Source organism: Theropithecus gelada, chromosome 9 (assembly GCF_003255815.1).
Source record: "Theropithecus gelada isolate Dixy chromosome 9, Tgel_1.0, whole genome shotgun sequence".
NCBI lineage: Eukaryota > Metazoa > Chordata > Mammalia > Primates > Cercopithecidae > Theropithecus > Theropithecus gelada.
The window spans coordinates 20355271-20369832 of record NC_037677.1 but is presented as its reverse complement, the minus strand read 5'-3'; the positions used below and the strand labels follow the sequence as shown (position 1 = coordinate 20369832).

General features: G+C 47.2%; 1 protein-coding gene and 1 long non-coding RNA gene across 2 annotated transcripts in view; one reads left to right on the top strand and one right to left on the bottom strand.

Annotated features, from left to right (window-relative positions):
• Positions 1-14562, bottom strand: part of LOC112631295 (supervillin) — a 41479-nt gene that overhangs the window by 15934 nt on the left and 10983 nt on the right. Inside the window, exons 7-13 of the mRNA XM_025396219.1 lie at positions 13405-13541; positions 12653-12800; positions 12379-12524; positions 10951-11126; positions 7916-8060; positions 6872-7148; positions 222-373 (exon numbers count right to left, since the gene is read on the bottom strand). Of these exons, the coding sequence (XP_025252004.1) occupies positions 222-373; positions 6872-7148; positions 7916-8060; positions 10951-11126; positions 12379-12524; positions 12653-12800; positions 13405-13541 (1181 nt within the window). The remainder of the gene's footprint in view (positions 1-221; positions 374-6871; positions 7149-7915; positions 8061-10950; positions 11127-12378; positions 12525-12652; positions 12801-13404; positions 13542-14562) is intronic.
• Positions 7943-14261, top strand: LOC112631297. The gene is made up of 3 exons (XR_003121102.1): positions 7943-8170; positions 10481-10545; positions 13397-14261. It is a non-coding gene; the product is annotated as an uncharacterized LOC112631297 (long non-coding RNA).

The following is a 14562-nucleotide window of genomic DNA, read 5'->3' as shown; positions in this document are numbered from 1 at the left end:
TACAACATTTTCTCTGGGATCATCTTACAAAAAGTGGGAGGAAGAAAGAAATGGGAGGCACAGCCTGAAATCTGCAGAAGCCAGACCAGGACTGAAGTGCTTTGGGTGACATGGTCTTCCATTATCAGAATCATGTTGGGAGGGACCAGGCCGAGCGCCATCGGCTCCCAGGAGAGGATGATCCTCTCAGTCCCTGGGGTGTAGAGCTCCCCAGGACTCACCTGGGCCCCCCTTTCCTCGTCCAGCTCCACCGTCATCAGCGCCGACGTGCCCTTCTCACTCACTGTGGAGTGCCGGCCTTGCCAGAAGAAGTAGACGCACTTCTCTTTGCCAGCCGCCCTCACCGAGTGCTCTCCCTTCTGGCGACTTCCCACTGCAAACACAGAACGGCAGACGGACAGGTCAGCAGCTGACACACCTGAGGAGAAGCAAATGTCTGGCTCACTTCCCCAGGGCCTGCGAGGACCAGTGGCAAAGAGACAGCCTCAGGCCTGGGGGCTGGGGAGAAACCATTGGCACCTGGAGGGAAGGTTGGTCACGCCCAGGAGAAGAGAGAAATCACCTTCCTTCCAGCTCCTGACCCAGAGCTTCCAACGTCGTGGGGGGAAAGGATCTGAGGGGCCCTCTTGGTGCCCTGAGAAAAAGACGTGTCATCCGGAGGGGGCGGCAGATCACTCCAAGTGTGCGACACAGTAATTTCTTCAAACTACTTGGTGAGGCCAGGTGAGTGGCTCATGCCTGTAATCCCAACACTCTGGGAGGACTGCTTGAGGTCAGGAGTTCAAGACCAGCCCAGGCAACATAGCAAGAACCCACCTCTAAAATAATTTAAAGAAATTAGCTTGGTGTGGCGTTGCACACCTGTAGTCTTAGCTACTTGGGAGACTGGGGCAGGAGGATCACTTGAGCCTAGAAGTTTGAGACCGCAGTTAGCCATGATTGTGTCATGGCACTCCAGCCTGGGTGACAGGGTGAGACTCTCTTACAAAAAAAAAAAAAAAAAAACAAGTACTTGGTGACTGCCAGAGCAGGACCAAGGGCTCACACAGACACAAACGCATTTTCCATATTACGCCACTCTTCGGCAAGAGATTAGCTGGTAGGGAAAAGATATTAAAAACACTAGCAGGGCCAGCTTTAAGTACAAAGGAAAAACTGCAGGCTGTTAAAACTATTCTAGTAAAAAATACAACTTTGAAGTTTTCAAGTTCTGTCAGAAATGAGGAGATAAGTTGCTGACATATCACTTGAGCATAAACTAATCTGAGATTTCATGTCTGTCACCAGGGCTGTTGCCGGGATTAAATAAAAATTAGCCAGGCATGGTGATGTAGTTCGAGACCATCTGGCCAACATGGTGAAACCCCCATCTCTACTAAAAGTACAAAACAATAGCTGGGCATAGTGGTGGGCACCTATAATCCCAGCTACTCAGGAGGCTGAGGCAGGAGAATTGCTTGAACCCAGGAGGCAGAGTTGCAGTGAGCCGAGATCATGCCACACAGCACTCCTGGGACTACAGCTGATGGTCCCCATGGCTGGCACCACACAGGCACTCAGTAAACATGAGCAGCACAGGAGGCAGATGAGACTGCTTGGTGTGGAGAGCAGTCATGGGGAGGTTACAGGGTCTCCCTCTGTCACCCAGGCTGGAGTTCAATGGCACAATCATGGCTCACTGCAGCCTCAGCCTCCTGGGCTCAAATGATCCTCCCGCCTCAGCCTCCCAAATAGCTGGGACTACAGGCATGCTGTAGGCCCAGGAGTGCCGTGTGGCATGATCTCGGCTCACTGCAATTCTGCCTCCTGGGTTCGAGCAATTCTCCCACCTCAGCCTCCTGAGTAGCTGGGATTATAGGTGCCCACCACTATGCCCAGCTATTGTTTTGTACTTTTAGTAGAGATGGGGGTTTCACCATGTTGGCCAGGATGGTCTCGAACTACATCACCATGCCTAGCTAATTTTTATTTTTAACATTTTGTAGAGATAGGGTCTCACTATGTTACCCAGGCTGGTCTCTAACTCCTGGCCTCAAGTGATCCTCCAAAAGTGCTGGAATTATAGGCCAAATGGGCATTTTAGACGTCGTTACAGACATCCAAATCTCTACCTGTAAGAATATGTCTCACTCTAGATTCCCTTCATTCATTCATGCATTCAACAAATATTCACTGAGTGGGGACTTCAGGATTCGGGGCTACAATGACGAACAAGATGATGAACAAGACAATGATGAAATTTCTGCTAACTTAGCAACACTTTGCCTTTGAATAGCAATCTCACTCTTCAAATAGTGAACATCTGTTGCACTAAATAGATTACTGAGGAAAGATATGTTTCAAATAGATCATAACCGTTTATAAAGACCTTGAAATCTGTTAGCACTCAAATACATTGTGTAAATACATATTCACACTTAAATAATCAACATCACATCCTAGCATTGCAAAGAGACCTGAGTGTATATACCCAAAACAGAATTGTAGCTCTTTTTAAAATTACTTTTACTTTAGAGACAGGGTCTTGCTCTGTTGCCCAGGTTGGAGTGCAGTGGTATGACCATAGCTCACTGCACCCCTGAACTCCTGGGCTCAAGTGATCCTCCTGCCTCAGCCTCCCAAAGTGCTGGGATTATAGCTGCATGCCACCATGCTGGGCTCATTTTTTATTTTTTTGTATAGACAGGGTCTCTCAGTATGTTGCCCCGGTTAGTCTCAAACAATGTTAAGTGATTTTCCCACCTCAGCTTCCCAAAACTCTGGGGTTACAAGTGTGAGTCTAGAATTTTCTTTCTTTAAAGATATTTTATGAAGCAAACATTTCACTAGTTTTCGTGACAGTTTTCCTGCACATATCCAAATTTAGTCCTATATGCAACTTAATTTTTCATATGTGTATTCATTTTTAATTTTGGCAATGTAAAGATTAAATTTTTAGTGGTAAGAACTTCTGGGCTATTCCTTTTTTTTTTTTTTTTTTTTAGACAGGGTCTCACCCTGTCGCCTGGGCTGGAGTGCCTTGTGGCATGATCTCGGCTCACTGCAACCTCTGCCTCCTGGGTTCAAGCAATTCTCCTGCCTCAGCCTCCTGAGTAGCTGGGATTATAGGTGCCTGCCACTATGCCCAGCTATTGTTTTGTATTTTTAGTAGAGATGGGGGTTTCACCATGTTGGCCAGGATGGTCTCAAACTCCTGACCTCGTGATTTGCCTGCCTCAGCCTCCCAAAGTGCTGGCATTACAGATGTGAGCCACCATGCCCTGCCAGCTATTCTCTTTACAACCTTGATTAGTTACCTAATTTAAAGTGTGGACATGTTATGCCATCAAGGCACTTTCAAGAATAAGTTTGGTACTAGTAGTTCTATTTAGGAATAACAGAAAACACAAATATGAAGACTGTTCATGGTTAAGTATCCTTGCCTCAGAGCCACCTATTTATAGAAATTAAACCCCTTTTGTGCCCTGGAGGAGCCTGGCTCAGCATCCCTGGGCACCTCGAGCAGCTGTCCCCTGACCCTGCTGGAATGAGAGCAACCCTACCCTGCAGGCGCTGGGCCAGGACACTGACCGCAGCAGGACGGCCAGCATCGGCCAAGCGGAGGCTCTACCACCTGTGCAGCTGCTGCTTTTTGCTGACCCTCTCCCAGCAGTGCTCCCTGAGCTCTGACTCGGTCCTGTTTGCAGGTGTGCTGACCCTCTCCCAGCAGTGCTGCCTGAGCTCTGACTCGGTCCTGTGTGCAGGTGTGCTGACCCTCTCCCAGCAGTGCTCCCTGAGCTCTGACTCGGTCCTGTGTGCAGGTGTGCTGACCCTCTCCCAGCAGTGCTGCCTGAACTCTGACTCGGTCCTGTGTGCAGGTGTGCTGACCCTCTCCCAGAAGTGCTCCTTGAGCTCTGACTGGGTCCTGTTTGCAGGTGTGGCTCTTGTGGGCACAAGTGATAGAGGAGCCGGACGAGTGTCACCAAGGGGCCAGAGCTTCCGCGTTGGCTACAGAGTGACTGCAAGTGCCATCGGGCTGTGCTTCTGCTGCTGGAGGGATGGTCTGGAATCTGAACGCTCCCTGCTTTAACTTAATTCTCTAAAGCTGGACTTTTTCTAAGTTGTAAGTCAGCTGGAAAAGATGTTGTTGGAGCTGGCTGGGAGATGTCCATTGTGTTTATTGGGAAGAAATGTAGAAAGGAATCACCTGGGTCAAATCATATTTCCTAGGGGCCTCCAAGTCAATAGTCCATGAAAGTCTTTGAACTCTTCGCTTTATTTTTAATTAATTCACTTTAACAGGTTTACTCATTCATTCACTCACTATTACCTTCTTTTCCCCTCATAACTAACAGCTAAAGTAAGAAAATGGCTAAATTAAACTATGTCTGGTTTTATACAACACGATTTCCCTTTTTGCATTCTAGGAACGGGCACTCCAAGTGCCTTAATTTGTTCTTTAAAGCTCCCAGTTCCATTACTCCAAAGGTGAAGAGATCTGCATGCCCCAAAACACACTCAATTCCCTATTATTGTCGTCTTTGGTAACCAGCATCAGAGATGATCACTGTACATGCCACCTCTGCACAGGAGCAAGAGCGGAAATCCACGACAGTGACTCTTCGGAAATTATTATTTTGGGGACATCCATGTTATCTCATCCTCAAGTTAAAAACAGTAATTATGCTGTTCCTGCTGACACGTCAGTGATGAGTATTTCCTGCACCTACAATGTGAACACAGGCCAGACACCTGCTAAACATCATATATACCTGATTATAAAGTCCTGTGAGCTGAGTACTATAATCCCTATTTTCCAGCTGAGAAAACCAAGGCTCAGACAGGGTAACTTTACCCAGCCCACACAGCTGGTAAGTGAGGGCCTGAGATTCTGAATCCCAGGCTGTAGGGCCCCAGCGCCTGTGGCCTTCCCTCAAGGGACACGGCTCCTTACGAAAAAGGAAAGGAGCAGTTCCAATTGCTTGCTCATAAGAAATTAAGCAGATGAGAAATGCCACTCCCTTTGGGAGGCTGAAGTGGGGGATGGTTTGAGCCCAGGAGTTTGAGACCAGCCTGGGCAACATAATGAGACCCCATCTCTACAAAAAATAAAAAATTAGCCTGATATGGTGGCAGGTGCCTATAGTCCCAGCTACTTGGGAGGCTGAGGCATGAGGATGGCTGGAGCCTGGGAGGTTGAGGCTGCAGTGAGCCGAGATTCTGCCACTGTACTCCAGCTTGGAAGACAGAGTGAAACCCTGTCTCAAAAAAAAAAAAAAAAAAAAAAAAAAAGAATGAAAAGAGAGAAAGAAATGTCCCTCCCATTGGGGTTCCTTGTCTGACACCCCACTACTCCCTGGAAGGAGAAGCTGGAGCTGCCTGGGCCCTGGAAGATCCCATTCCTGCTGTTTAAGAAGCTCCTGAAGTTTGGTGTGTTCAGCAGCCTAGCCTCAAGTTGCCTTGTGCTGGTTCAACCCTGACCTGCTCCACGGTCTGGTGACTGGGATCTTTGGCCCATCCTTGTAACCAAACTCATGGCTCCCCACATCCTGTGCTGGAGCCCCACTCTGACTCCCTGCCTGCAGAGCAGGTTAACAGCACAGTTGGGTTTGAAAAGAGGCAGGCCTGGGTGTGAGTGTCCAGCTCTGCTGCCTGCTAGCTGTGTGGCTTCAGGCAGGTTCCCTGATCTTACTGTCCTGGTCCTCATCTGAGAAATTAGCACTACAGCAGAACAAGTCTCACGGAGCCCGGTAGGCACTCAGTTAGAGACAGGGTAAAGCCCCCAGCATCATGCCCCAGGAGGCGAGGGGACCTCTGGGCCACAGCCGGCTCTACACAGCACGCAACCCCATCGGCCATGTACTCAGCGAGGCCCGCCTGCTGGCTGTTCCTGCACTTGCTTTATGTCATTGATACCACATGCGTCTTGGAGACAGGGTCCGAAATATCTACTTGGTCCCTACAAAGTGTCTTCCATAGAGTAGGTGCTCAGGAAATGTCAGCTGATGAATAGATACATCTTGTATAAATCAGGAAAGAAATCACGTGGTTCCAAGCCTGCAGTTTTCTGATCAGCAAACAGCTGCCTGTGCTTCCTGTGGCCCCGGGGGCAGGTGCACCTGCACAGCAAGGGGGCTGTAAAGAGGCAAAAAAACTCTCTTCTGAGTTGAAATCACAGACCTGTGACCTGCATGCTCTCCTAAATGGGAAGCGGTGAGGAGCGCTGTGGGAAAGGCTCCTGCTTGGCAAGGAAAGGGGTGATTTCTCTAGAGTTCACTGGGCTCCCCCTTTCCCCAGCGCCGAGCATCCAGGCGAGTGTTTTGCAATAGGGTCTATCACCAACAGGAACCGAGGAGAGTTTAGACTCTGCATTTACTACACCAGACCCACAAAGCACCATCCGTGCTCTCAGTCTCGGGAGAAACAGCCTCTTTCACTTTTCAAATCAATCTTCCGTGCGTGTATTGACTATAATGTTACAGCCCATTTGGTTCCAGCTTTAAATCACGAAGATATGCTGTACTTGACCACTTTAACTGAAGCAGCACACAGCCACATGGGAAATATCATTGAGAGGCCAATCATCTCTTTCCCAGAAAAGCTCTGGGGACAGGGGCAGGGGAGAGAGAGAGGGAGCCGAGAAGACTTGATGTGCAAGTTCAATTTCTACAGGTGAACACCAGCGGCCTTGGCAATGCTAGGTTGTTAGGAATTTGGTCTTACTTCTTTTCATCTCTGTGGTTTACTAGGTGGCTCTCAAAGGCACATGACTGCAGTGCCCCACTGCACACACCCAGCAGAGAGCACAACAGGGCTCATTGGGGAAGCTGGCTCCCGCAGGGCTGCCAGACCAGCCTCTTTCAGCTGGAAAAAACCATAAGCGCTCACTAACCTGCCGTGCTCACCATGAACTTCCACTTGACCACATAGGCATCCCCCTCGTGGAACTGCCCGATGCTCTGTTTGGGGAGCCTGCTATAGTCGAATTCTAGGATGTGCCAGACATCCACGGAGACACTAGTGATCTCAAACTGCCTCCTGTCATGTCCTTCCACCAGGCCATAGCCACGGCCGACGTTCACCCCGTCCAGGATGGTGCCTGCTGTCGTCTGGGGCATGGACACCATCCGTGTCACATCGTACGGCTTGACATCAGCCCTGGGGTCTTCCTGTGGGGAACATGAAGACATCGATTCAGTTGCCTGTTTCCACAGTCATTCCTTGTCACACTCAACGCTGCTTCAGCTGTTCATGGGATAGCATAAAAATACAGCTTCCATCCTCTATCTCATCCTCAGATGTTTAACTGCAGTCAGGGAAAGGCTGCATTTCCAGAAAGACTCTGGGAGGTCTGAACACCCATTGCCACAACAGCGCATGGATGCCCGAGAACAGGTGCAAACCAGACTCTTCACCTCCCGGAGTCAGATTAGAATTGGAGGCCTGTCTGCTGTTCTACCAGTGAATCCTGGGAAGGCCTCTTAGCTTTAAGGGTGTGTGTGTGTGTGTGTGTGTGTGTGTGTGTGTGTGTGTGTCCATGGCTTTTTTTTTTAATTAAAAAAGTATTTTAGTTGACACATTATTATGAGTATGATTTGATGTGTTGATACATGCATCTGTTTTATGGGGAAGGGCGTGTGGGAAGGAGATGGGAGAGGGAGGATAGGGAGATGTTGGCCAATGGGTACAAAATGACAACCAGAGAGGAGGAATGAGCTCTGGTTTTCTCCTGCACAGTGGGGTGACTGTTTTCCAATACTGTATTGCATATTTCAAAAGAGCTAGAAGAGAAGATCTGAATGTTCTCACCACAAAGAAATGATACATCTGAGGTGATGACCATGCAAACTATCCTGATTTGATCATATTACATCAAGGCCACGTTTGTTGGGACCAGAACCAAGCCCTGAGGTTTGAGACTTGGTCACTGGAATACCTTGTGCTGGGCAAGTTCCCCGGGGTTCTTCTCATTCGGTCTCTTCAGTTCCGTCCAATCCAGAAACTTCTCTTTGAACAAAATCGTCTCATTGTGTTCAGTAAGTCTCCCAAATATCGCCCAGTCGGGCCGCCCCTGTCCTTTTCTGCAGGGTGGGGGTGGGGGTTGGGAGAACAGACAGGAAAGGAACCAAGATTAAGCCAAGCTTAAACAAAGGAATCTAAAACACATGCGGCTACTGGAAAAACCCTCAAAGTACTTAAGTACATATAAAACAAATGGTTTATTTTCCTGCATTTTACCAATGACATTTTGTTATTTTAGTCTGAAGTCTTGCAAAGCTTTGTGTCCATAGAGTCTTAAATATGCTTGAATGTGACATGAACCATGTCAGGACTAGACTTCTCTTACATTCCGGCAAATTCTTTTTTTTTTTTTTTTTTTTTTTTAGAGATAAGGTCTTGCTCTGTTGCCTAGGCTGAAGTGCAATTGCACAATCATAGCTCCCTGCAGCCTCGAACTCCTGGGCTGCAGTGATCCTCCTGCTTCAGACTTGCAAACAGCTGGAACTGCAGGTGTGTGCCACCATGCTTGGCTGATTTTTTTTTTAATGTGAGACAGGAGTCTTGGTATGTTGCCCAGGCTGGTCTTGAACTCCTGGCCTTAAGTGATCCTTCCTTCTCAGTCTTCCAAAGTGCTGGGACTACAGGCGTGGGCCACATTCTAGCAAATTCTTGTCTTTGGGATGCCCTGGGGTGGCACGTTGGGTGGGGATTTTGGCAAAGGCAGGAGCCACGGGGAAACCTCACTTGTCTACTTTAACTGCCCAGTCACCTGCAGACACTCACCAAGTTTCCCTTCCAATTAATTAATAGACATAGGGAAGCTACCTAGCTCCTCCCTCAATTCTCTACTATTTTATGTCGTGTTACAGCAAAGCTCTCCAGAGTACGGAGATTCTCCCGTCACTAAAATGAACACACTTTCATAGATCATGAAGTGCCTTTTTGTGCACTTATTTCTAAGCCACTGGCCAGGGGAGCAGACATGGAGAGTACCGAGAGATAGGAAAGAAAACGGCACAGCGCCACCTGTAGGTCTGGTGTGGCCGTAAGATTTCAGAATTTACACTGTCCCCAAGAACACAGGTATTTTAGATAAAGGTAGAGCTGAGAAAATATGCTGTGGAGGGCGTAGCCCTGGAATAATATGCACGATCTCTTATCCCTCCACATCCATCTTCGGTTGTGAATCCGGCCCGGGATACAGCCACCCCTTAGAGCAACCCGCCCTGCTCCTGCCCTGCTGTGCTACTGCCTCAGTGGCTTCCTGCTTCGTCAAGACCACAGCTGCTGATGTCACAGCTGAGGCACATCAAAAAGGCTGCCTGATTCAAAGAAAGCTGCCGGATAAATCATAGAACACAGACACTTCCACCTCGTGCTCTTGTGGGACTTTGGGAACCAAACATAAGCACCTATGGAAAATGCACACGGTCTTGAAAGGCTGTGGTCTTTATCAGAAAATATCTGAATGCCTGTCTCTTATGTCAGTCCTACTCTGCAGGCTTGCCAAGATGATGATTGAAAGAGTTCTTGGTTTCTGCTTTAGAATCTGTCGTTTACGTTTTGAAGCGTCGTGAGCAAACCACGTGGCAGATTGCAGGGTGAGGGGGACGAACCTGGGCCAGGAGCCAGGTGTGTTTCTCTCCCCGCTTCCCTGACTTACAGCTGGAACTGGGCTCAGTGGTTTCAGCCTCGTTTGCTAAGAAGGGCTGGGTGTGTAATCCTGGCTGCATCTTAAAATCCCCGGGAGCTTTTGAGACATATTGACACGTACGCTCTAACTCACATGAATGGAAAACACATCTCTGGGGCTGGGCTGAGCAAACGCATCTTTTTAAAGGCCCCTCAGGTGATTCTGTCTCAGAGATGTTGAAAACCAGTGGGTTAGGAGCTCCGCCATCTACTTCCAGATCTGTGATTACGCCATTATTAAATACAGTTGGCCATCACACAGATTTTATGCTTTAGCCTGGTTTTCTTTCCTTTGCTATACCAAATAAAATCGTTTGAGCTGTAGTTCCAGTCCTTAAAACAACGGTTGTTACCATACTGATGTTAAACATTAGTGCATTTGCTTAAAAGGGACTTGAAAACTTATCGCACTGCCATACCTTTTAATGGTTTCTACAATCATTAATTAATAAGAAAATCAATAATTGGATTTTACAGCAGGAAATTAGGCAGGAAAGTTGAAATTCATAGACCAGTTCAATGGAAAACATTAAAATGTACTGTGTGATGCCCAATATTCTACGCTGTTTCATGGTTCATTGGTTTCTAATCTATTGTAATGGCACACATAGTTAAAAAGCCTATTTTTTTTGGTCTGATAGTTGAAAAAACAACAATCTTCTGCATGTAAGAATTCTTTTTTTCATAGAGTTTGCACATACTCTATTGAATTGCCAAAATGACTTTAAAGAGTCCAGTACAGGCAGGGAATATTAAAATTGCAATCATAATTTTAATACCATCTTCTCCCCCTCTTCCCTTCCCAAAGGTATAAAGACATAAACATCGTCTGCTGCCACATAAATCCTGGAATTTGAGGGTGATGCTGGGAAGGTATGAAATTAGAAGGAGGCAGGTTGCTTTTGCACTTTCAGATCAATGGCTGAATTCCAGACCCGGGAAGCCTTTCAGATCTGCATGTATTTGTTTCAACAATTGCTGTTCGTCTGCCACAGCAGCACCTGGGACGCCGCAGGGGAACTGGCAGCTTTTCTTGCTCACTTCAAGAAATCAACTGTAACAAACCTCTTCCAGAAGACTACAGCATCCATATTTCCACAATAGTTAGATAAAAGTTAAAGAACGGTTCCTTTTGTGACTATTCACAGTCCGCTGCATATAACCGTTTATGAAAACTGAACCCTATAAAGAGCGAGAGTAGAGGACTGTGGTGAGAACGGAGGGATCGAAGGGAATCAGCTCGCGTGGGGAGCCGTCCCCAGGTGGCGGCAGGAGTACCTGGGGATAAGCGGATTGCATTCTCCAGGATCCAGGGGATTGATGTCACAGTTCTCATAGTCAAAGGTTCCATTCCATAAGTGCTTTGCCAGCTGAAATGCTATTTTTCGTTGTGCTAATGTGACTTCTTTCCCATGCCATACGTAAACTTCACTACCAAAATCGAACACCAGTACCTGGGAGAAATGGCACAAAAGAATTTGTTAACTTCAAGAACGTGCAACAGTTGAATCAGGTGCAACAGGGTCTCTGCTGACAGCGACTCAAACGGGAGGAAGACAGAAATCCCAATGGGGCAACCAACGCAGACACAAAAACGCCAGGAGATCTCAGCTGGCACTGCCCCGTCAAGCCAGCCGCTGCCCTGGGGGCATGATTCCTCCTCCCAGTGTCCTAAGTGGCCAAGATAATGTTCTCTCCTCTGAACTCTCAAACTGCTAACAACTTGTGATTCACAAGAGTTCTTTAGGTACATCGTCCTGTCGACTTCCTCCCTCTCTCCCCGATTCCTCCCCCTCTCATGTGCTCATTCATTCATTAATATATACACAGAGGCCACTTCATATATGCCAGGCACTCGTGGTCTAATGGTGTCTTCCCTCCTGTACACAATTCCAAAATCCTTAAGGGCAAGGATCAGATCATAACAATACACACAGGAGGGGTTGATTACGAAGTGTTTGCCGAATGAATACATGAATGTAATGCTATTTCTTATTTTCATGGTTCATTTTATTCTTTCTCCTAGAATGATTTCTCCCTTCACTTCCAGCAATTCAAATTTTGCTTAACTCTAAACTCGGCTCAATTTCACTTTCTATGTAAAATTATTCCTGAAAATTTCTTTTTCTGTGACTTTTCCCTCATGTAAATGCCCATACATATCACACAGTCAACCTTGCTCCAGATTACATTCCTTCTAATACTCTTCTGCCCAATTAAACTTAAAGGCCTGTGTGTCTTCCACTTTCTCAACACTTAGCATGCTTAATGGTACTGGAAATGTATGTAATTAATAAATATTTACTACTGTGACAGGACAAAAACAGCACATTAATTGGGAAATCCATAAATTATATATACGTGCATCTAGTGTTCTTCAAACTTAAGGACTTAAAAATGTTTTATTATAATGTTTATGCAAAATGCAAAAGATAGGGCTAAGTAATATTTGTATTTTGCCTAAGACATAAAAGCCTTCAATGATCCATGCCACCTCTAAATGATATTCTGGATTTCATATTAGCATTTAAGATATCAGTAATGGTTTGAAATCACAAATATCCTTTAAAAAACTGTAAATGTTCTACAATGGGTACTGACACTGGCTAACCTTTATTGGGCACTTACTCTTTAATTTATTGGGCAGCCTGTGCTGAGTGCTTTCAATATGCTTTCTCATTGAAGGGCAGAGCCCACGGACTGTACCTCTTTGGGTTGCAGAAGGGAGCACTTTGGAATTTTCCCCCAGTAGTCATCATCAGGAACAAGTTTGTCATCCATGAGACGGTAAATGCAGTTAGTTTCTATTATGGCTGCTTCATAGAGTTCATCTTCTTTTGGGTCTCCAGCAGCTTGGGGATAAGAACAACAGGAGGGCATCACATTTTACGTTGCAAAGTAGCTGGTTTAGAAGAATGAGCTAAGGGAGAAGAAAGCAGATTCAAGTCTTGTCAATCTCTGAAGTACAATGAAGTCTTACATTGGTAACTGGTTTGGCCACCCAGAAGCTTCCAGAAGTCTTTGGCTGCATGAGTGTGTGTATTAATTCCTTCTTCGATGGTTTGAATATAAGTAGCTCTACAACCAAGTTCCCTCTTTGTCTGAATTAAAGTTGCAAGTTCTGAGGCCTAAAAAAAGAGAGGAACACAATTACTTGGGTAGAAAAGCCCTTGGCTAGACAGAGTGGCACATGTCAAAACCAGAGGGAGAAGCTGTGTGCCTGCAGGGAAAGCCTTGTGATCATGGGTGTGGGTGGATGCTGGTTACTGGGTATTTTCAATGACCTCAAGAAAATGTAACCAAAAGACCAGGGAGTATCAATTCTTTAGAGCAACAGTTCTCCATCTTCAATAGGTCACATGTGATGCTTTAAAAAAACACCATTCTTTGGGCTTTACCCCATGACAGTCTCATTCAGTAGGTCTATGGCAGAACTTCACAGCTACCTGGGATAAAGGACTTTAAAGGGGGCCACTTCCTTTTTTACACAGGAGTAAGAAGGAACCCAGGACCTAAACACTTGGGTGTAGGTCATAGTCCTAAAACATCCCATTTAAACATGTAATGAAGGCTTGTTTGAGAGACATTCAGGACAAGAAATCCTACCTATCCCTTCTCATTTGAATGCAACACCTGGCGTTTGAGAAGCTTTGTGACTGACGCCAGGAAGAACACTCCACTGGTGTGTAAAGGAGAGGTTAGCTAAAGCATTTTTATTTTGCAGGTACCAACCTTTGCCTTTTCTATGACGTTTGCAAACTCTCCTACCCACAGGAAGCAGCAGTGGGGAGAGAGCAGGAGGAAGCAGTCCCCACTGTTGAGCGCCGAAGCTCGAGGTTCCACCAGCCTGGTCTGCACGTGTCTTCTTCCTGAACACAAGGCAGACAATCACCGTCTTTCCAGACAGAACGGGGACAGGACGCACCCACATTGGAAGCATCTCTGCTGCAGACACTTTCACTTCTAAAGAGTCTTGTCTGCTAATAAGAGTGCCCATGGCCCAGGATGGCAGCAGGGGGATTTAGAAAGGGCATCATGATGGCACTAGCGGCTGCTTGTGTGGTTCGTGCTTTCCCAAATGTCACCCGCTTCTCAGGACCATTATCAGTGTCACGTGTGTGGGTTAATGAGGGCTCCCCCTTCCAGGGAGATGAGCTCACAGGCTCCTCTTCCCTCCTTCACTCTTCTCCGGGGGCCCTTCTCTCCCCTGGCCACCTCCTGCACCCAATTACATCTGTGGCCCAGGCAAGGGAAGCCACGCCTTCAGGAAGGGTCAGATCTTCCCCTAGGGAGTTTCCACTATGAACCCTAGGGGCCTCTCAACAGGAAGGATGGAGCCACCACCTTCTGTGGCTTTCAACACCTTCTCCTAAATATTTGTTGATTTTGAGCTTTCCACAATTACACTGATCGTGTAGTCTCTGGGTTAGGACTCAGGACAGAGATCGGTTATTTGAGCTTGTCACTGGTCTTTTGAAACACACACAATAGGACAGCGGTCATGCAGAAAGACGTGGGAAGCCCCCCCGGAGGGAGAGGCTATTTCCTCCATTCACACCTGGAAGATTCATCTATACAGTGGCCGCCAGGAGGCAGCCGAGTCTCCCTCCTCATGGCCCAGAGCCCCCCTGGTTTGTCTTTGGAATCTCCCTGGCTAGTCTTTGGAATCTCCCTGGCTAGTCTTTGGAATCTCCCTGGCTACGGACAGGAAGGGCACTGGAGTGCAAGGCAGGTGGGCTTCATCTGCATCCACCTTTCCTTGATTCCTTCCCCAAGCTGTGTCTTCCTCCCTGGGTCTGTACTGACTCGGGGAGGACTGGGCAGGGAGCAGAGAGCCCCTCTGATGACGAAGGGCACCTCTGGTAACTGCATGGATGTTTGGCCACCACG